This window comes from Clinocottus analis, unplaced genomic scaffold (assembly GCF_023055335.1).
Source record: "Clinocottus analis isolate CAN_PGR_092001 unplaced genomic scaffold, fCliAna1.0.p SCAF_18, whole genome shotgun sequence".
Taxonomy (NCBI): domain Eukaryota; kingdom Metazoa; phylum Chordata; class Actinopteri; order Perciformes; family Cottidae; genus Clinocottus; species Clinocottus analis.
Window position 1 is genome coordinate 13,741,768 of NW_027175909.1, and position 22,221 is coordinate 13,763,988.

The window sequence follows — 22,221 nt, forward strand, 5'->3', positions numbered from 1 at the left end:
GTGGACCTGAAAGTCCCTGCAAGCAGACAGTTGGGTGTTTGGTGAAGTTAATGGAAAGTGTGAGAAAGGATTTTATATTCCAGTGTGTGTGTGTTTGTGTGAGCATATTTTTATTTTGGCCTGACTAATCCGCATGCCTCTCGCTGGTTCCTGTCCTAACAGGGGGTGAAATTTGATCAAGTCAATAATCTGCTGATTGAACCTGCTCGAATTGAGGAGGAAGAGGTCTGTACATACTCTTTCCCGTCAAGTCTATCTCTCTGTGTCCCTGACTCACCCACTCATTCACACGCATTCAGATGGGGGAGAACGTTCCCACAGAAATCCATGGTTAATCCAAGCCAATCACTAGGGACCCCCTAACCACAACTCATCTTTGAGACGGCCAGTGTGGCAGAACCTGAATGCAGGAATGAAGCAACCATGTTTTATTTATTGCATTTATAGTGGGAGTGAACTTGCAACGAGGTTCTATTAATGAGCTGTGTTCCAGTGCATCCTGGGAAATTAGACCGGCTCTCCAGCCACTGACAAATGGTGCAGTTGCCTCCATGTGTCTAAATATTTTAGATTCTAATCCGGCATCTAATCTAAAACACGTCAGTTAATATCTCCGTATGGTGCGCATGCAATCCAGGGTTCATATATAAACATGAAGGGGAAACAAACAAAATGGCTTTGACTGAGCCACACAACACTATTCCAGCCAATAGCAACAAAGAGCGATCATACTCATGCAGTGAAAAAATTATCTACTTATTTATTTAGTTAACTCTACTATAATAACACTTGACTGATGATCAACCAGTCACCTTTTAATAATATTATCTATTAGGACAGTATTTGTGCATCTGCTGGAAGACTAGTGTATCCCTGTGAAGCCAGTAATGCAGCTCTTCATCTGACAGCCTCACCATGGCAGCTGCTGTTGGTATCGCACTGCCAACTTCATCCATTTTATAAGTGGTTCACCATGTTCCTTAACGACAAGTAGTTGCAGTAAACCTTTGACTTTCTCCTGATTAATTTTTAATAACTTCATTTCTCTCTTGTTGATACAGGAGAGGATTGAACTTAAAGCCCTGCATGTTGAGTCTCTTAAGTCTTCCAGGAAAGGCTGTTAGTTACACAGGATTAATATCTTTATTAATTATTAGTCCGCTGGATGCCCACATTTGTCATCCTCAAATTGTTAAATTCCTATATTAATACGTTTTAGGCAGCAGACCCATTAGTATGAATCCCAGTCCGGCATCAGGTTCTGCTACGCTGCCTCTCCGCTCCTCTACCTTTCCTCTGCTTCTGCTGCTTCGCTCCTTTTCCTCCCCTGTCCACGCTGTGTTGCCCTGGAATGAATGGGCTGCTTCACAAGCTTCCTCCAGGTGCTTTTGTTTGGTACATAGCAGGTAACTCTACTGCCAACCAGAAGACGAGCTCCAGACTGAAGAAGATGGATGGAAGTTTACCTCTCACTAGTCTAATTTTCATACTGTAAACATGTATAGATTAAAAAGGGGAAAACATCTTGATTATTAGCAATGCAAAAAATTAAGTCACGTGCAAACAATGATTATTTCAGCATGCTTTTGTTTGATTGTCTTGTATATGAATACTCTATATGCCGTTTAGTCTTGGTGAAGAAAATCTGTACTGAAACATATAAGTGTCACTAAGTATCGCATTAGGATTTAATCTGCCGCTTAAGTATTTGAGATCTCAAAGATGTTTGTATTCATGTCCGATTTGTTTGCTTAAGAACTGAACAATGTCATCTCCTTACAACAAATGAGGCATCTACACTACATCCAGGACACGGCACAGTCTTTTCCTCTGTTACTCTTTACATCTCCCTGTTTCCTTCCACCTGTCCCTCATTTGTCTGCATCCTCACCCCGTTTTGCATGGCTTGCCAGTACACAGAATATACACATTCTGTTACACCGTACTTAGTGTTTCCCTCACTTTTTTTGTTGAAGTCCTTCATCCCGTACATACACAAGACACATTGTATGTTTTCAGTAAGAGCCCAGCTCCCCGAGTGCAATTAAAGAGGGCTTTAAACGGTGTGTTTGTTCGCTTTATTGTCTGAAGTCACTTGTCAGTTAAGTGGTTGCTGGTAGATAACAACAGTTTTCAAGATACTTAACTCTTTTTTTGTCACTTAAAATGTTTTTTTAAAAGCTAAATTCAAGGCACACATCATCCATCTCCCACTTAAAACTGACATTAGGCTCCGGACAAGTCAAAGTGTTTCTCCATCCATCTGTTGGCATGCAGACAGGATGCTGCTGTGATAAGATAGACACCACCTTCTGGCAGAAGGAGGGAGGTCACCCACAACTTAGGTTTGAGATGTACAGGAATTCAGGTTTCTATTTCATCCTTACTGACCGCCAGAGGCAGTGTGAAACACTGCCTCTGGCGGTCATCCAGGATTCATAGAACCGTAGTTACCTTCGTAACTTTCGTTATAAATGTATAAATTATTCCTCAAAAAGTAACACACGTTGTGGTCTCGCCTCCCTGAGTCTGCCCGGAGTGGTGTCTGGAGGGTTTCACTAGTAGTTGTGCTCACTCCAACCTCCTCAACTTCCAGCACTCCCTGATCATCATGCGACAAACTGGCGGCCTGGGAATCAGCATCGCTGGAGGGAAAGGATCCACACCCTACAAGGGGGATGATGAGGTATGATGAGTCCTCGGAGACTTAATGTGTTGCAAAGAAATCCGAAGCTGAATGTTATGCTAATTTCTTTTTCTTTGTGTGTTCAGGGAATCTTCATCTCCAGAGTATCTGAAGAAGGTCCTGCAGCCAGAGCAGGTGTTAAAGTGGGAGACAAACTCCTAGAGGTAAAGCACATTTACTTTATCTTGAGCAGCATCTTCCTCTGTTTTATAGTGAGAGATGTTTAATTTGGTCACTCTCTGCGTCTGTTTGTCTCAGGTGAATGGAGTGGACCTCCACGAAGCAGAACATCACACAGCGGTTGAAGCTCTTCGCAGCTCCGGTGCGACAGTTTCCATGTCGGTGCTGCGGGAGCGAATGGTGGAACCGGAGAACGCCATCACGACCACGCCGCTGAGGCCAGAGGACGACTACTTCCCGCGGGAGAGGCGGAGCAGCGGCATCGCCTTCAACATGGAGGCGACTCCCAGCGAGCCCCACCAGCGCTTCTCCACCTGCCTGATGCGAAACGACAAAGGGCTGGGATTCAGCATCGCCGGGGGCAAAGGATCCACCGCCTACCGCACAGCAGACACGGTGAGAGACGAGATCACACACACTAAACGCAGACAAAGGGTTTGTAAGGACTATTAAGATGTTGTTGAAGTATAAATCCAAGTAATGAGTAGAAAGGTGACCATTAGTCACGATAGTTGATGTCTTCTTCACAGTGAAATGCCTTTTAAACATTTTAGTATCAGACAGGGCTGGACGAGAAAGTAAAAATCTAAATCACAATATCATTAGGAACCTTTTTTAATTATATTTCTATTAGTTGATTTTAAAACTAATGGTTTTATCAGTCAACTCAGGCATTTTTTACTATTAATTTGTTTTAGATTTTAGTGATAAAACACTGAATATATTAATGAAAATGTTTGATTGATTAATTGATATGTGAATCATGGTTAGTTGCAGCCCTTAATGAATTATAACCCAACTACTGTCCTATAATTCCAAATTTTTTAAAGATTTGCATCAAGTCTGTAGTCGATTGAGGTCATAGGTTTCAATTAAAAGAGACATATGATACTGAGAAAAAATCTAAAGATACAATCACTAATAATAAATTGAATAAGTCGGGAAGTTAGCACAAGCTTCCAGTAACCGCCTCAGTCACAGAGATGTGTCGTTTAACGTCGTCTATTCTAGCCGCAGCGTTTACATCCTCACCAGGGAGACGGAGATATGAATAGCCAGCCCTGACACTGGATAGGTCCACTCTAACTGGACAGGGTGAGGTGTATATTTGGGCCAGTGCAATTGTGCGTTGGAACTCATGCAGCTCAACAAGCCGTCAAAGAGGAAAGGACTCATGAACGTGTGATTTAGGCGAGTCTAACTGTAAGTCTTGCCTCTCTGTCAAAAAAGCTTTTTCAATTGGATGCAGTGACTCGCTCGGTTGTTGGTTGATCTGGTCCAGAAGTTCCTGTACGCGTTTGAATCTGCATTAAGCAAAAGAAAATGTGCAGAGTTCAGCTATGTTGTTATTAGTTGTGTGTAATCTGTCTCAGTAAAGGGACAATACATCTCAGGGGGTCATGATTTGTGCCGCTTGTGCTGTAGCGTGCTAATGTGTGTTAATGAAAGACGACGCTGTTAATCTGTGTGTGTGATTCTTTATTTGCACAACCGTACATCACAATTTGTGCCATTGTGGGCTGCTCATATCTCAGAATTCCTTTTTTATTAATTACCTCTGGCACACTTTATATGGGTAGTTGTGTTTTTGGCTCACTGTCACACTGTGGAATGTCACACAGCGACCGACCGGTAACTCAGCTTCTATACAGCTCACAGTTGGCACACTGATTCATCGCAGCATTGCAGCCTGTTGCACCAGACCCTTTTTCACACGACCCTGTCTAATATGATACACAGACAGGAGAGGCCAGCAGAGATTTGTGGAATAAATAGGTAGCCTCTCCCACCTGTTTCAGATACAGAGTAATAGCAACGACTCTTTTTATATGTTGTTCTTAAGAAAATTGAACATGCACAGCAATTGTGAGGCATTTATCCACAAATGTGCAAAAGAGTTTAAACAGTTGACAATGTTTCCTGTTTGTTTTTAGGGAATCTACATCTCTCGGATTGCAGAAGGGGGAGCCGCACACAGAGACAGCACACTGCTCGTGGGCGACAGGGTGATCTCTGTGAGTACTACTCGTCTCCATCATGCATGTGTGATCTAAATAAGGCTTCCTTTATAATGTTGACATCCATGTTGGATTGGAAACCATTTTCCTCCTTTTAACCTTGATTACTAGGGGTACATGCAGTTCACAATTTAGTATGTACCTCAGTTTTGGTAGAACAGGAAAAAAAAGATAACAGATTGTAATTATGATGAGTAAACATTCAACAGTAGATATTGGTTTTGTTATAGCAGTTATAATTTTTGGGCTACTCTGTAATTCATCTCATATGGTGTCTTTTTTCTCCCATGTTATACAATGTAAAGGAAGCGCTTCATGCATGTCATCATTGCTACATGCTATCACATTTCCATTTTGAATGTACCCACAACACTGCTCTCGTGACTCAGGTTTCTTGAGTTAGGTCCCGTGCTTTCCACATGCAGGACATTAACTCATCAAAACCACAGACTACTATTAGTCCTCCTACTAACTCTAACCCAGAGTCTCTCCTCGGATGCAGACTCTGTCGCGCTTTAAAGTTAAATAGTGAAGGTTATATATGTTTGGCTGCTAAAAGTTTCCTGCATGACTTCTCTATGCGCTTTTCTTTTTTGCGCTGATCACACTCCAAGCTTAGTTGTGCTTATTATCTCTGTCATCATTTCAGTGACTCTTGCATGTTTTTATCACACACACATCACACAGTTTTACTTTAAGCTGATAATTGATGGTTAAGTTGATTCTTCCTGAGGCTCCTTGTCGCTGGGAATCCCAGAAAAGCTTCTTGAATGATTCTCTATGATTTCTTTCCGGGTTCACGTTCCTCTGGCACTTTTTTACTTTTTTCTTTTGTGGACTTTGTAGATTGCCTTGTTTTCTCTCTTGCTCACGCTCTCTCCATCTGCATGCTCACTAATGTATTAAGTGCATCTCCTCGCCTGCTTGGTGGTGGGTATGGTGTTGGGGTGGAGCGGGCTGAGCCTGCTTGTGGCAGCATATCAGCCGATGGTAAGAGCGGGTACTGTCGGGTCAGTGCTGACCTCTGCTTGTCACTTTTGACCTGAAAGCTACCCCCTAATCTAAAAAGCGAGGTTAGCAAGGCTAGGGATTCAATAAGTCTCTGACGAAGCTGCCTGAGAAAATCCCTGCTTGCCTTTTTTGACTTATGATCAAGAGTTTTGGAGAAACTGCACACTTCCACTTGTGTTTTAAGTAGACAAAGGCAAGGAGGAGTGGAACCTATTCAACAGATTACATTAAAAGGTAGAGATGACCGATTAATCGGCAATAAACTGATGACAGATGTTCAGTCTTATGTTTCCGATTATATTTTCTTTTTTTTGTCTGCACAGTTCACACACATGATGGCTTTAAGTTCTCACATTTTTCTCTGTTAATGAACATGCGATTTAATTCTCCATTAAAGAAAAGTTGCAACGATTTTTGTGTAGGCTCTCAGTTATGGTTAAAATCTGCACGACACAGACTTAAAAGGAGTCTTAAAATAAAATAAAAAGGGTGCAGCTTAAGCTGACTTCAGGAAACCTTTTGGGGGAAAAATAGCTTTGCTTGATAGCAGCTTTTCTCCCTACGGGAGGTTCTGCTGCTTACATTGCCAGCAGCAGCTTGCTGTTACCCGCGCTCCCTCTTTTCTCTGCCTATTTCTGTCGCTCTGTACAGATGTTGGTTCTTCTTCAAATAACAGTACTCACTTTGGCGCACTCACAAACTTTCATTAAATTAAATAGCAGAATGTTTTAGATGTTGAATAGACTCTGATGTAGAATCTGATGGACAGGATGCCATTTTTCTTAGCATGTATTTGTTTTTCAATGTTCGTCATGTTGATGGCAAATGTGGCCCGTTGATATCGGGGGCGTCTTGGTAGGCTGACACCCTCCGTGGTTGGTTTTACTGTTGATCCAGATCAATGGTGTAGACATGGCAGAGGCCAGGCATGACCAGGCAGTAGCGCTCCTTACCGGCACCTCCCCCACCATCTCCCTCCTGGTGGAGCGAGACCCGAATGCAACAGGGGGCTCTCCAGGTCAATCCCGGGCACGAGCCCACTCTCCTCCACCCCCAGAGCCCTCAGATTCACCGGACCAGGAGGAGGACGGCCTTCATGGGAACAACCTGAGTCGGATGGAGGACGAGTATCCCATCGAGGTGAGAGCTCTTAGGCACGACTTTAGTACGTAAGTGCGTTTGATAGCTTTTAATTATAGGAGGCCGCGCTGTAGAAGCTTCGCTGAGGCTTTCAGTCTTAATGTTTGTTTATTTGGCCCCGCCTTATTCTTAATGCTGTCCAGTTCCAGAGACGATGGTGCATGGTATGAAGGCTTGGTCCAATTTAAATAATGGTGTACTTTAGAGTGTAGCATTTCCAGTTTTTAATATTGCAAAGATATTGCTGATAGATACAGTACTTGCATGCATTAGGTTGTCTTGTATTTATTAGACGTATCGATGTGACTGTAAGCCCAGGTTGAATTTTTCCACTTTTGTTGAATAGATTTAGGCTTGAATCAAAATATCTTGCTCCAACACATCTTCCACCTCTAATCCTAACAGGAAGTGACCCTGCTGAAGTCGGGTGGCCCTCTAGGCCTCAGCATCGTCGGAGGCAGTGATCACGCCAGTCACCCGTTCGGCATCAATGAGCCGGGAGTGTTCATCTCAAAGGTATACGACTTGGACCATCTCTGTGTTTTTTTTTTTTTTGGTGTGTCTCCTAAAATATGTGTTGTGTATAACTTTCCACCCGTCTCCTCATCAGGTGATTCCTCGCGGTCTGGCGTGTGAAAGCGGACTGCGCGTCGGGGACCGAATCTTAGAAGTGAACGCCATCGACCTGCGTCACGCTACGCACCAGGAAGCTGTGCGAGCGCTGCTGGCCAACAAGCAGGAGATCCGTATGTTAGTGCGGAGGGACCCCTCACCGCCTGGGATGCAGGTGAGGCCGTCAATTCAAAAGAATATACATGTATAATTAACATAAGCAATAGCAGAGGCCAACGCTGATGAGCTGTGTGTACATCATTGCAGGAAATTGTGATCCAGAAACAGCCAGGGGAGAAGCTCGGAATCAGTATTCGTGGAGGGGCCAAGGGTCATGCAGGAAACCCTTTTGACGCCACAGACGAGGGCATCTTCATCTCTAAGGTTCTGACATTGTATATAATGTAGCACAACATTTCTTACATGTTTTTCCTCACTTGTGAAGAAATTATATGCAAATTGCAACTTGGCAAAAAGGAGTATTAAGGTTATAGACATTCTAAGTAAGGACAAGGTTTTAAGAGTGACGTATAAGAGGATATTGTAATGAATGTGCCTGAATTACATTTGTATTGTTGGGTTATCACAGGCAGTATTAGCCATCGACTTACCTTTACTTTGGTCGATATTCAAACAGGTGAGCTCGAGCGGCGCAGCAGCAAGAGACAGCCGCCTGCAGGTTGGAATGCGTATCCTGGAGGTGAACAACCACAGCCTGCTGGGGATGACGCACACAGAGGCAGTGCGAGTGCTTCGAGCCGTCGGAGACTCTCTGGTCATGCTGATGTGTGACGGCTTCGACCCACAAAAAATGGCTGCCGTGGAGGTGAGACACCGGGAACAGGTCCATTTGGACAAAATTGACAGAAGTTTTTATGATATGATATAAGTTGCCCGCTCTGTTGTAGAAAGTCATTTTTTGGGTCCATTTCCAGGCGTCTCCCGGCATCATTGCCAACCCATTTGCCTCAGGCATCGTCCGTAAGAACAGTATGGAAAGCATCTCTTCTATAGACCGAGACCTGAGCCCGGAGGAGATGGAAATCATGCAAAAGGTACAACACAGATTAAGCCCTTGTTTTTACACATCATATATCTTCATTGATGAAAATCTGAATTAACAAAGTGAACATTTAAAGCGGTCAAAGCTGGCGTTGGGAAAACTAGCGAAAGTAAGCTAGCTTTTGACCCAGTGCTGCCAATTATTTTCCAATGAAAGCAGTGAGCAGCACTAGCCCAGTACATCGATAAATCTAATGAGAAAGTTGCCAAGTTGGCAACACTGACAGCCCGTTCAGTTAGGCCCCCTTCCAGAGACACTCTAGCAAAATCATCCTAATGAATGTAAACAATGAACATGACTATTGTTAGTACTAGCAGCTGGCAATCTGGCAGCTTAATGTAACAAAATGTTCCTCAACCAAGCCTGAAGGTCAGGTTATTGCACTTTCTGGCCTAAACGGTGAATAATGGCTAAATGCATGGACAAAGCCCAAAGGCACTGAGTAAGGGGACGTGCATAGTGTTGGTTTGAACACCAGGAAACAACCCATTCATCCACATACCAGCAATGAATTTGGCAATTTTGAGACGACACTGGTCAAGTCAACACGTGAATCAGCGGTTTGTTTCAGCGATTCTGCCACACCGACTCACTCCAACCCTGCACACCGCACACACCCATCTTTTCACCACAGCACCCAGGAATCGCCAACACAGTAGTTTATTTTATCCAGATGAGCTTTTGGGAGAGTGCCCGTGCTGGAGGAATGTAGGGGCTTGTTGGTTTATCAAATGCTAGTTCCTCTGCTCACTTTGACGCAGAGTTTTTTGTCATAGAACTTTTATCAGAGCGCACACAGTCAGAAACTAATTTACATAGAAATTGCATTGTTTTAAAAATCCCTCCTCGGCTAAGATTCACGGGATGTTGATTGGGATTGTGTAGATATTAACTGTGGCTCTTCCCCCAGGAGTCTGAGATGGTGAGAGAGACGTCGCAGTGGGAGCGAGAAGAGATGGAGAAAGTGGTGAGTGAAACTGAAAATCTGTGACCGCTTTGGGAAGGCTGAAGGTATAATTGTATCCGTCAGATCAGCAGATATGCGTCAATGCAGCAAAGCAAGAGAATGACATTTTTGCTCCATACAAAATGCAGAACTGCACAATAGTGTGGGGTGGAGCTTTTAGAGGCAGAAGCTCAGGTTTGTCTGTTATCGGGTGAATGAAGCTTCTCCTCTGCACCCTGTGTGTGTATTGTGTTTGACAGAACTATTCCTGCAATGTCCCACCTTGCACGCTTTTTTTTTTCTGCTCCCATAGCTAATGAATAGAGTACTTTTTAATGTGTGCGGATTCTATCCTTTCTTTCTCTTCTGTTTTCTCTCTCATCTGTCCTTTTGCTTTTGGTGTGTTTGGTGCAATAAAAAAAAAAATCATCTCAATCCAATCATCCCATCTCTATACCACTTCTCCACTGTTGTTTTTTTCTCCTCTTCACTCCCTGTAACACTGCTTTCCTCTTCTGTAAACCTCATCTTCCTCATCTCACCTCTCATCGCATCACTGTGTGGCTGCGTGTGGTTGGGTCTCTTCCCTCCTGGGCTCTCTTCCTCCTCTTCCTTCCCTTCCTTTTCTTGGTGAAGGAGCGTATGCGTTTGGAGCGCGAGGAGGCAACTCGCCTGCTAGAAGAGGAGACTGAGGTGAGAGACTCCTCGTCGGCAGGTCTGCAGACGATCTTCCTGGAAGTTTGTGCAAGAACACCGCAGGAGTTTACCACGTTGTTTATCCCCTGTAGGGAAAATAGTTTTTTGGTTTTCTTATATTCAATTCAGGCTTAGTTTGCTGGAGAATGTTATGTCCAGGTACTCGGCTCACTGACTATCTCATATATCCCAAAAATAACGTCACAGCCACACACGCGGCATGCACGTCACGCACACGTTAGTGATGATGTAGTTAAAATGAACACTCGTTGCCAAATTATGTCGCTTGACAAAGAGGCACTGAAAATGCAAGAAGCCGATTATATTTATAGTGGGCATATCTAAGCCTTGTATTTTAATTGTTGCAATAGCTATTATTCATCCACCCTAGAACCCTGCTTCTTTGTCACCCTTTCCCCTCCTGATGGGTTTGCATGCCTGTGATTGTGATTACCACCAAAATGTACAAGGCCAAAAAAAAATAAGAACTTTACTTTTTACTTAGTTGATTTAGAGTCTGTCTGATAGTTGCACTCTGGTTTAATTTGTCCTTCCCTTAAAGGACGAGGGCCAGCTGCTATTTTCAACTTATCCCATGAAAAGATCAAACCCAACATTGTCTTTTTAACACTGTTGGAGACTGTTTTTGGTGCAGTAGGATACATGTTGGATAGAATTTTTTAAAAATGCACATGTTCATTGTTTTGAAGAAACATGTCAGTCAGTGCAACAATTAATGTTTTTAATAGTTTTGGACAACAATGAAAGAAGCTGCGGCAGGTTTGGCTGTACATACCTTACTTGCTAGTTGGATCTTTTTATATAATATCGCCAGACTTTTCCTTAAATATAAAAATACATTCCATGTTGGGCGTTGGGGAATTCAGCCAGTTCACATTTATAATAGAAAAGTTTACTTTACAAGGATGGTTCTTTGCAATTCAATGCCATAGTCTCCTCGAGTTAGTTCAGTAAATCTAATTATCTTTGACTTGTTGTGTTATAAATCGCTGCCTCGTCCTCTACTCACCTCTGTTCCCTGTTTATTTCTGTCCAGAACATGGGAATTGGACCTTTAAAACTTGACTATAAAACCCTGGCGGCTCTGCCCACCACCAGTCTGCAGAAACTCAACCGGGTAAGTCTTCCTTCATGTCCTTGAGGCTCCGGGCAGCCGAAGAAATTACACACAGGGTTTTTTACACAAACTGTTATGAATCCTTTGCAATATGTTTGGAAAAGAGTACAACCCTGTCAGGCGGGGAATTGCTTGCATATCTGTGAAAGCTATGTTGGAAATGGCCTTCATAGCTCAGAATAGACCTCTTCGTGGAATCCCTTGGTTTTGGGTCACGGGAAACTCCTGAGTGACCCGAGCCCACCAGTTGCCCCTCCAGGAGCAGGAATGTTAACCTCCCTCCACGAGCAAAACCCCAAGTCAACATTACTAATCGCGACTAGAAGGCCGAACCCACACAACATGCCACTTCAGACTGATGTAATGGAGTCCGTCATCAAAGAACAGCAGACTTGATCGACTCAGAAGGAAGAAATAACATGAAGATCAAGGACTGATCGAGATGTTTGGAAGAAAAAAAATTGTCAAGACAAAGAATCGGAGCCCAGAAAATCAAAACCGAGGAATACAAGTGTGTGTCAAAAGGAGGTGGACTTTAAATGAAGCATGGCCAAACGGCAGGCGCTGTCCTGGTTGATAAAAAAACGAGTGCGAGTGTATGAAAGAGGTGGCGAGATGGAGGGAGGGGGGCGGGGGGAAGGGGACAGCTGCCTGCTATCAACCGGCCTATCCTCTGCGATATTTTAAACCTGCATCTGGCTTTGAATTGGATGGAGTCTCGTGGGTGGGAGGTGGGGGTGTTAGACGCAGAGGGAGGCTGTCGTCTAAGAGGAACCGACAAGTGTTTCAGTTAGAGCTCCCAGAGTCCTCTGAGGAGTACGTTTGAGAGGACATACAGCGCTGTCCTGTTCCCATTCTACAGTGAGTATAGATATAGAGTCGACTTTTAGATTCATTACTTTTCTCTCTTCTTTTCCTTCCTTCCTTTCTTCCTTCTCTCTCCAATTTATTTTGACTCTTTTTAAGACTTCGTAGAGTTGAAAACCTGATCACCAAAAGGATTACTTTGCTCCTAAGTACACATCTTTGAGCGAAACCAAATACTACAGTTATAATTATTGTTCCTTTTATGAACATTTGGGTCACATAACTTTAATAAAAACGGGATCATGATTGTTTTTCTGCTCTACTTGTGCATATCTGTCTTGTTTGGATTGTTCAGAGTAACTTCAAGTACATTTCATACAGTATGCAGCTGTTGATGCTCGGTGCGTTAGCGCTGGATTTGCTGCTCCAGCACACGTGTTCTTGTCTCACAGGAGAGTTGTAACCACCGCTTCAGCCTTGTGTTTTAGTGATCGCTACAAGTTGACTTTTTGTAAGAAGTGAGGCATCGGCATGATGTGCTGCAGAGCTGAAATTGAGCGTTTCTTACCCCTGGAAATAGGAAGGTTGAGATTTAAATCGTGGTTCAATTGGGTTAAATTGTTTATTTTATGGAGGCAGACTACAGGACATAAATCAACCAAAAAATAAAATAAAATCCTGAAGGAAAGAAAAGCAATACAAAACCGAAAACAAATATCTTGAGTGCTTCTATAGGATCACATTGTCACAGAGGAGACTGATACTTAGATCCAGAACTAGTCCAGAGGACACATAATATAGACCATATTGTTCTATATTATATTACAATATCTCCTTGAGGTGTTTTCAGACCATCATCATTCATCAAAAAAAACACAGACATTCAATTAAAAACTTGACATTGATAAATATAAAAATGAAACATTGAACAAAACTTGTATTTTAAGGGTACAGACATTGTAAAATATACATATATTATTATTTTTTATCTGATACGATCTGTTTTTCTAAATAAAAGTTCCTCCGAGAAGCACTCCTACATTACTGTACGAGCGGAGAGTAAAACTGATTCAGTTACTGGTTCCCAGCTCGCTGTGTCGGCAGACCGGCAGCCTCGCTCTCTCCAAACCACAACCCCAGCTGTCCCTCACCGCTTGTGTCAGAGCCAAAAGGGCACTCGTTCACATTCCATCCCACTGACCCTCATCACACCGCGGATTCTAACAGTCAGCATGTAGGCCGCCACATTGCTGCCTCACAATGCGCGTTGTATTCTTAGTCCGGCCATTTAGATTACGACCACGTATACGTCAAGGTCACATTGAATAAATGCCAGATTTATCCGGGTGGAGGTATTTTAGGAGGCGTTTTCTCCGGTGTTGGGTTTGTAGAAACACTTATTTGTTCGCTCTTAACAGTATGGAGTTTCTTTTCGTGGGAAGCATGGTATCTCCCCTCCCACTGTGACTTCACTCGTTCTCTATGTTCGGTACAGTAGGAGTCGAAGGTGTGCTGGAGCCCGAACGTCTCGCTGATCTGATAATATGGTTATTTAAGGCCGAGGCCAAGAGCCTGGACGGCAGTAACGTGTCCAGTGGCATTCGGCAGCAGTTAACGAGCCCTAAATGATGGGGTAACTGAGAAACGTGTCTTTAGGGCTTCAGGAAGGATTTAGTGATGTGAGTAACTCCTTTCAGCAGCTCGAGGCTTGTGTGTGTCTATTTATAGAAGCACGTCATACCACACGGAGCGATCACTCTTCTCAGCTTGTGTCAGATTGTATTTATTTGTGATGCATCAGGATTTCTTTATCTTTGTTGGATAAGTTGAGTGACATTAGCTCACTTCATGAGGATAAAACACGTGTGCCTTCTCAGATCTATTTTTACTCACTATCTAGCGCTGCTCTTAGAGGAGAACTCTGGTTTATTACAACTTGGTCTTGATGTGGCAGGTTCGGCTGGTGGTTATAACAAAATTGTACGACCCAGTTAACCACTGAGGTCTCAGCTGGAGCTGGAACGAGCCAATAAGGCTGTTTATTAGACCAAACATATTGACATATCCTAATTCAATAGTGATGAAAACACAAGTGTTTTAATGTCACCAGACCAGTTATGAGAGCCAATCAGCACCAACCAATCTGCAGAATGTAATCATACAGGTTGTAAACTAAGCAAAGCTTATTTGGAGGATAAAACAATAGCTAACATTACATATTTACACAAACTATCTGTCTATTTTTAAATTTATTAAAGTTTAGACCAGCATACTGTTTCAGCTTTGAACTACTTCACTGGAAAGGTTGGCATACTTAGAGTTTTCCTGTGCAAGGAGAGAACGCACAAGATACGTGTTGTGTTTCACAGGTTTTCCCTCCAATTAAAGTCTAGTTTAAACTGTGGTGAAAGTCAATACTTCGTATTTATTCCCTCTCTTGAGATGTCATGGCGTTCCCAGATCTTAGTCCCTCTCTTTCCTCTGTTTTTAAAACATTCAGCTTTTATTCTTTTAAATTCCACTGGTGATATTTTAGTTTGTGTGAGTGAAACCTTTCCTCTCCGTCCTTATTCCTTCCCTTCACTGTGCCTGTCCTGCCTCTTTCCTTTGCTCCTGTCCAGTTCTCTACCTCTGAAAGTCTGACTGCTTCCATGGAGTCACCCCTGCAGGCCCAGTACGGAGACCCTTTAGAGCCTCTGGGCTTCGGCTTAGTCCACCCCACAAAACCCCTCGACCGCACGGACCCCGAGTCCTGCCCCAGTCTGAACGCAGAGCACGATTACCTCCATGGCTCCCACTTCTCCCCAAACGGGACCTCCATTGCTGACAGTGTTGGCTCTTCAACAACCATTAATTCATTAGCGCCTGAAGAAGAGGAAAACCTGGTGGACTCTCAGCCCATCTGCTTCAAAGAGAACCCGTTCCTGGTGGCCAATCGCAAAGGGAAAGGTCGTCCACCTGGACAACAGATCCTGTCGGGGCCTCCTGTGGGCTACGGGAAGACGGGCCAGCTGCAGCCCTGGTTGTTCAACAAGGCAAGCCGCCTGCCTGAGTGTGGTTTGGAGGCCGCATGGTGTGTTGTTTGGCTCACTTGTGCCCCGCGAAACGGATCCTTCATTTGCATCGAGACTTTGCACAGGCTTTTACCTTAAAACACACTTTTTTTCCGGGGGGTTTGGCATATTACAGGTGTGCCTATATCTTCAGAACGATCAACAGAAAATGTCTCTGGTTGGAAAAAAATCTAACATTTAAAGGAAGAATAGATCAAATTATTAATGTAATTGTGGCCAAAAATATGTCCTTGTCCTATTTTATTTAATGTTTTTACTATTTTTGGCTGTGTCGCGCAGAAGAGGATTGATGTGGTTTTTAAAAAAGCGTTCTGTTCGTGCAAAGCATTTTTCTTCTAAGGCAGTGTGTGTGTGTGTATTAATCTCAGCTGAACTGGTGCATGCTTTTTTGCTGTGAGCACAGAAGTTGTGGCACCTCGTGAGGTATTTTGGCACATAGTCGGTACATATTAAGGACCGACTGGAATGTCTGACCCAGCAGCTGCGAGGGAAGTCGTAAGTCATGATGGAAAGAGACCTGCAAAGACGCAGCAAGAGCTTCGTTGTTGGTTGAATTTACTGTAAGATCTCTTCTCTACAGGACTAACCAGTCGATGCTTTTTTGCTTTTTCGTTACTACGTCGTTTTGTCAGTGCACAGAGTGAAAGTAGGAGCAGTTGTTAAGTGTGTTTTTGATGTTTAATCTTGTCTTTTTCCAGGCACCGCCTTCTGATTTCACCCGGACCGAGAGCCCGATCAGAGAAGCGCCCTACTCTCCCACGATCCAACCGGTGAGCAGCCTTTAACACCCACCGCTCATCTGCCATCCTCCTGCCCACGGTTTTCCTTTATTTTCTCCTTTTCCATCGGTCATTTTTACTGCTCAAGAATAGATGTGTTTACAGTTTTGACTTTTCCTCCCACCTCGTAGCCCAGCATCCACTCTTCCAACAGCTCCCTGTGTGCGGGCAGGGAGACCCGCTTCGTAAGTGGGTCTCGTGGCCCTCTCTGCTCTGGCCTGGATTTATTTTCTGTTTTTTTTCCAGCAAACGCTGTTCTGAGCGCTCAGTCTGTTATTAAAACGTAACTAGTTCAGCTACCGTGTCCGCTAAAGACTGAAAAGCATGTGACTGCTTCTCCATGGCCAGCTGACTCCTGATGCTTTGCTTCATGCAGGCTGGATGTGCATTCATTGGAAAACATAGATTTTTGATTGTCCTTAACGTCCCTACTGACCAGCTGTGGCTTCAGACTCTCTCACAGGACAAAAATACAATTTATATTTCCTGTGAGCAAAGTTACCAGTGTGGAACAAACGCCATAATTTAGGTGAACCTTGGTGGTGTTGCATTGCTTGATCCTGTCTTTATTTGGCCTCCCAATAGTCAACATTTAGTGACTAGATGCTGTTGGTTGAAAGTGGAAGTAGATCGTGCTGATCCAAGCATTTCTTTCCATTGTCATTTTCTTATATATTTTTTATTTGCAGGCAAACCTTCATTACACCTCCACTCCTACCGCCAACACTGACAACACTTCATCAGTGAGTAGGAAATCAGGAAATACATTTTATTGTAGATTAGAGTCATTACTAATATATGAATCTCACCTTTTTAGTACATCTTTGTGATGGGTTTCCTTTGTTTAAGTAATCTTTTATTTTTATTTATATATATATAAAAACCTGGGTTTCGGAGCAGTTTTCAGGTGTTTTTACCTGCTCTGATTCATGTCCGTCCTTCGCCACAGTCATTTTGAGTTGCCATTCATCCTCATGCATGTTGTCTCTTCATCCTTATCATAACAAGGGATCATGTGCTAGATAGTTATAGTTTTGCCTGATCTCGTGTGTTTTCTCTCCAGACTCGACCGGGTGCCATCCAGCCAGTCGGGCGCGCGCGGCAGAGTCCCTCCCCCGCCACTCCGGACGGCCACAGTCCTAACCCCTTCCAGCATGGCCCCTCCCCCTTCGACTCCCAGACCTCTGTAAGACCCCTCACCACCACATAGTGCTGTCTTCTATCCACTCTCAGCTCTGTGCCGCCGCCTCCGACCGCACGGCCCCCCAAAAACACTGCGTCTCACAGCAGAGATGCAGATAAATTGTAGCCAGGGGAATGATTTTTGTTTGAAAAAAAAAAGGGCTAGAACCAAAGTAAAAGAAGACTTGTCTGTGTAGACCTGCAGTCTGTGGCCTCCAGACCTCCTCCACTTGCAGACGGAGCATCCAGCTCAGCTCTGAGCTCCTGAATCGGATCAATTCTCACAATTACAGCTTTTCTAAAATGCTGCACTTATTTCTTCCTTTGGAAAGCAGCGTAGTCGGGTCGGTAAATAATTCGAAGCCATGATTTCATCTCACGTCTTCCTATTTGTTTCATAAAGGGTGCTCATACAGAAAAGCCTGCCATGGCTTTGAACCTTCCAAGCCCCACTGTTTGTCATACTTCCCTCCTCTCTCACATGAAACCAGCCGCCATGCTCTTATCCGCCTTTCTCCTCCACGGTCTTCTTCAACTTTGCTGGTTTTGTTCATAGTCTACCCTTTCCTTCATGTCTCTGTCTGTCTGTCCGTCCTTCCCCACTTCCTCTTCTTCCCCCCCTCGGCTCCTTTACCATACGACCCCTCCATGCCCTCCCGAACCCCTCCTCCCCCTGCAGCCTCGCGCCCCCTCCCCCACCTCGCCCGACGATTTCCCCATGAATGCCAAGCAGGCATACAAGGCGTTTGCCGCCGTGCCTCGCTCACTGGCAGTGCTGGAGCCGCCGCAGGTAGGCCGTGCTGCCCGGACTCACACCGGGTCACAACGACAAAAGCATGCTGTGCTGATTGGTTGGTCTCCCCCCCCCTCGCTCCCTCCTGACTGGAGCGGGCCGTCCTATAAGGAGCCTGCACCGTGTCGGGGGGGCCTGTGACGTGCTGTGACGTGTGGAATGCGTTCATCGTTGGTTTTTGTACTTCAACGCCATCATCTGTGACACTGGTGTTGAGTCTTCATCCATGTGTGGCTCGTGTACTAATATTCAATCCCCCTTCTTTATATTTATATGTATATGTGTATGTTTTATCCCTGCTGCTAATCCGACTGCCTGCATCTACGTATTTGTCCTCAGTCGGAGTTTACTTTACTTTACTGACTTCCTGCTGTGCCCAACAGGACCTGTATGGCGTGAGGAACAATTTCCACCCAACGCAACCTTCTCCAGAGGTGAGTGAACACATGGACCAACACATATTAAAATCACAGCTGTCTGTTTTACTGTAATGGACAGAACATACATGATATTTTACAGAACATTGCATTAAAAAAATGGAGGTTGTATGATATTCAAGGACCAGATTTTTGTGTGTGTTCACAACAAGATTTGTAGCCGCAGGGCACGATGTGAGTGTGAGGCAATATTCAAGTTGAATGGGGAGTTAACCACAAACACAAACTTCTTTGTTGTTGGTTACAGCAACAACTTCACCAAAGAATTTCACCCACGTGTGACCGCGCCCTTAACGCTGCTACATTTGCTCCAGAGGGTTTTAGGACCTGCAGGAGTTTCTGACAGCTTGTCTAATGTGTTAATACTGTAGAAAAAGTTAAAGAAATGTTGAACGTGACCGAATCATCTGTAATGAAGCTTGATCAAGAGAGAAAATGCTTCACGCATGAGGACTTTCTCTTCCTTAAACTCAGTATGCAGCCGCGAGATCAAATCGTCGTGTCTGGATGTGTTCTAAGATAACTCGTGACGTACGGCGTCACCTCGGTCTGACAGTTTGGTGACGACCTGTGTGGCCTTTTCAGCCTGAGTTGAACAACGAGGTGTTTGATGATGACATAGAGGGTCAGACGGGACCTGGTAAGGGTCTGAACCGCAGTGTCTCCCCCCGGTCCCCCCTCTCACCTGAGCGCCAGGAGTACATGAGCCTGGCAGCAGTGCCTCGCCTCTCCAGGCCTTCCTGGGACCTGCAGGTACCCACCGCCTCCGCCACGTCTCCAACAGCCAGGTTCTCTGTCTGGGTGTGCTTGGCTTGATCGGTGGTGGTGTCTCTGGTGACACTGGGAGACTCCCAGTCAATTAAATCAGCTGCTGGTGCTGGGTTCTGTTTTTTAAATGGATAATTTGTTGCCTTCTTCTTGGTCTGTGATACTTTTCTCCTCTTGCATCTCTTGTGAAATCCTCTGCTCCTCTGGAAATGGCTCTGCAACAACGCAAATAGCAATTTACCTTCTTTCATAGTTCATTTAATTGAGCTGTTGTGCTGCTGCTCTTTGGTAAATATTGCAGGTGCTTCAGGTAATATAATTTTAATAATGTAGTATTCTTGTAACCCTACAGAGTCCTTCTCCCGGTGGTAAGTACAGCCCAGAGCAGCGCTCCTTCAGGGACAGACAGAAGTACTTTGAGATTGACGTGAAGCAGCAGACGCCCGAGAAACCCAAACCTCGTGTGTCTCTTGTTGGAGAAGATGACCTCAAGAAAATGAGGGAGGAAGAAGGTTTGTCTCTTTTTGTTTCTCCTTCAGCGTCCCCATTGTCCATCACCTCCCTCTCTGCCATTGAAGTTTACAACCCTGTGTGTGTGTTCATCTCGCCTCAGAGAGGAAGTTTGAGCAGCGGGCGCGGGAGTACCTGCTGGATGAGGATGAGGAGGATGAGGAAGAGGACATGGCTAAGCAGGTGGCACAGATGAAGGCAACTGGCAAAGTGTTGCTGGACGGAGTGGAGTACAACGTGGAGCCAGTAACCTCCCCGTCGCAGCACTGCGCCACGCCGCCGAGCTACAACGCCACGCCGCCGAGCTACAATGCCACGCCGCCGAGCTACAACGTCACGCCACCGAGCTACTGTGGCAGCTCGGGGTAAGAAGTTGAAAAACATCAAAGCGTTACACCATTTTTATTTTATTATTCCAGCTAATATTCTTTTTTGTACGTAGGCCTTCCTCTGTCGACGGGAAGGGAGAGTCTCAGAGGAATTCCCTGGACGACAGCTTCAGGCCGGAGCAGAGGCCCAACTCCATGACCGGGTAATTACATTATGCACAACATCTTTCAATGTCTCCTTGCTGTTATTTTCATCAACCGAGTCATCGCCGCTACTCGCCTGTGTCTCGTCAGTCTGATCCCAGCGTACCACGGAGACTCGGCGGCTCCCATCCGCACGGCCAAAGCAGAGCGCAGACACCAAGAGAGACTCCGTATGCAGAGCCCCGAGCTGTCCGTGGCCCCCGACAAGGACATGTCCCCCGCCGAGAAACGAGCTCTGGAGGCTGAGAAGAGAGCCATGTGGAGGGCAGCACGGTAAATACAACAGTAACGCTCTGACTGAGCAGGTAACACGGAGTTTGGAAATAACACATTCATGTGAAATAAACCTTTACTGCTATGATGAAAGATATCAGAGCAAAAGTAAGAAAGATGGGGATAAAAAGATATTTAATGAACCGTTTCATTATTGGACTTAATGTTGGTCGAAGGTTAAATCTAAATACCAAGCGCCGAGCTCACGCACCTGGTACGTTGATTAGTGAACATAAGTCAGTTCCTTCTGTGTGTTGTTAGTCTACCTCCTCCTACTTTTTGCATGTCTTGTAAATATTTGTATGATTCGTGGCTCTTCAAATGTGTGTTTTACCTTCCATTCTTTGGTTTTCTTCTCTTTTCTGTCCGTATGCCTTTCTCTCCTCCTCATACTCTTCCTCCATCCCGGTGCACCTCTCGTCCTTTTTCCTCCTCCTCCTCCTCCTGTGCGTCTCCCTCTCCCTGGCCTCGCGGGGCCCAGGCCCAGTGGCCTCGAGGAGGATGTTAGGCAGTATGAGCAGGACCTGGCTAAGAGGCTCTACCAGGCCAGAGTGAGGGCGTCTCAGGGCACGGCCGAGTCCCCCGAGGCCCCCACCTCTTCCTCTACCTCCTCCTCTGCAGCAGCCTCCCAGCTCAGGTCTGCTCCTCGGGCCTCAGCCACCAGGGCCAGACGCACTGCATCGTGGGGGTGTGCTGGGGTGCTTTGGCGTTGAGGGGGGGGTATTTTGCTCGAGGCCGAGTTTGGAAAGGTCCGAGCAAGCGCTCGCAGCAACACTGTGACCGCGCTTCCTGCCTTTCTCGTGCTGTCTTGCTTCTGCACGTCTTTGTTCCCCCTCTCTCTACTTCTGGTCTCTTCCTCTCTGCAGCACTCTTTTCATTTGCGCCTTGCCGTTCTCTTGATTTTCATACTATTATTTGTACTAACACACATCCTGCAGTGAGTTTGCAAGCTATTTGTAAAGTCGAGGGTAAACCTACTACGAGCAGTAGGCGGTCCTTTTCCTGGAATGCCTTCCTTCTAAATTAAACCACTTGTTTGTGACAGCAGACCAGGACAAGGAGCACCCGACATTAGTAGTGATCGACTCTACACCGTGTGTGTGTGTGTGTGTGTGCCTCTTATCAGCCAATGTCTCTCTATTTTCTTTCCCTGTTTTCTACTGTCATTTATCTGATGGCGGCTGTTCCCCTTCCAGAATGAAGTCTCTCGAGCAAGATGCACTGAAAGCACAGATGGTCATCGCCAAGTCTCGTGACGGAAAGAAGCGCGGCACGCTGGACCAGCTGACGGAGTCTCCGTCGCCCGCCCCCACGCCCTCTCCCACGCCTCTGGAAGGTAAGAAGCTGCGGCCTCTAAACGCCACGGAGGCCTGTTCGGATGACAAGCGTCTTTTTTAAGTCATACCTTTTGTCTTCATAAGCTTATTTCAACAGGGTACCAAACATCTTGTACTTTATAATAACTGTGTTTTTATACAAAAAATCTAAAGATTGCATGTTTCTCCCCTTCTCTTTCTCCCGCTTTCCTCTGACAGAGCTTAGTCCTCGAGGAGTGACCTCTCCAGGACGGCTGGT

General features: G+C 45.1%; 1 protein-coding gene across 7 annotated transcripts in view; it reads left to right on the top strand.

Moving 5' to 3' along the window:
• The window catches only part of scrib (scribble planar cell polarity protein), a 59,436-nt gene that overhangs the window by 31,952 nt on the left and 5,263 nt on the right, over positions 1 to 22,221 (top strand). The window contains exons 16-44 of one of the 7 annotated variants that reach the window (XM_068582091.1): positions 163 to 225; positions 2,597 to 2,686; positions 2,773 to 2,850; positions 2,945 to 3,262; positions 4,801 to 4,881; positions 6,793 to 7,035; positions 7,441 to 7,551; positions 7,646 to 7,822; positions 7,915 to 8,031; positions 8,285 to 8,473; positions 8,583 to 8,702; positions 9,621 to 9,677; positions 10,293 to 10,349; positions 11,410 to 11,490; positions 14,919 to 15,332; positions 16,070 to 16,141; positions 16,282 to 16,335; positions 16,840 to 16,893; positions 17,214 to 17,336; positions 18,012 to 18,122; positions 18,509 to 18,559; positions 19,148 to 19,315; positions 19,683 to 19,842; positions 19,944 to 20,205; positions 20,283 to 20,372; positions 20,464 to 20,646; positions 21,128 to 21,283; positions 21,843 to 21,982; positions 22,182 to 22,219. In XM_068582091.1, the coding sequence (XP_068438192.1) occupies positions 163 to 225; positions 2,597 to 2,686; positions 2,773 to 2,850; positions 2,945 to 3,262; positions 4,801 to 4,881; positions 6,793 to 7,035; positions 7,441 to 7,551; positions 7,646 to 7,822; positions 7,915 to 8,031; positions 8,285 to 8,473; positions 8,583 to 8,702; positions 9,621 to 9,677; positions 10,293 to 10,349; positions 11,410 to 11,490; positions 14,919 to 15,332; positions 16,070 to 16,141; positions 16,282 to 16,335; positions 16,840 to 16,893; positions 17,214 to 17,336; positions 18,012 to 18,122; positions 18,509 to 18,559; positions 19,148 to 19,315; positions 19,683 to 19,842; positions 19,944 to 20,205; positions 20,283 to 20,372; positions 20,464 to 20,646; positions 21,128 to 21,283; positions 21,843 to 21,982; positions 22,182 to 22,219 (3,858 nt within the window). The remainder of the gene's footprint in view (positions 1 to 162; positions 226 to 2,596; positions 2,687 to 2,772; positions 2,851 to 2,944; positions 3,263 to 4,800; positions 4,882 to 6,792; positions 7,036 to 7,440; positions 7,552 to 7,645; positions 7,823 to 7,914; positions 8,032 to 8,284; positions 8,474 to 8,582; positions 8,703 to 9,620; positions 9,678 to 10,292; positions 10,350 to 11,409; positions 11,491 to 14,918; positions 15,333 to 16,069; positions 16,142 to 16,281; positions 16,336 to 16,839; positions 16,894 to 17,213; positions 17,337 to 18,011; positions 18,123 to 18,508; positions 18,560 to 19,147; positions 19,316 to 19,682; positions 19,843 to 19,943; positions 20,206 to 20,282; positions 20,373 to 20,463; positions 20,647 to 21,127; positions 21,284 to 21,842; positions 21,983 to 22,181; positions 22,220 to 22,221) is intronic. The other 6 variants (XM_068582086.1, XM_068582092.1, XM_068582093.1 and 3 more) reach the window with 6 other exon arrangements.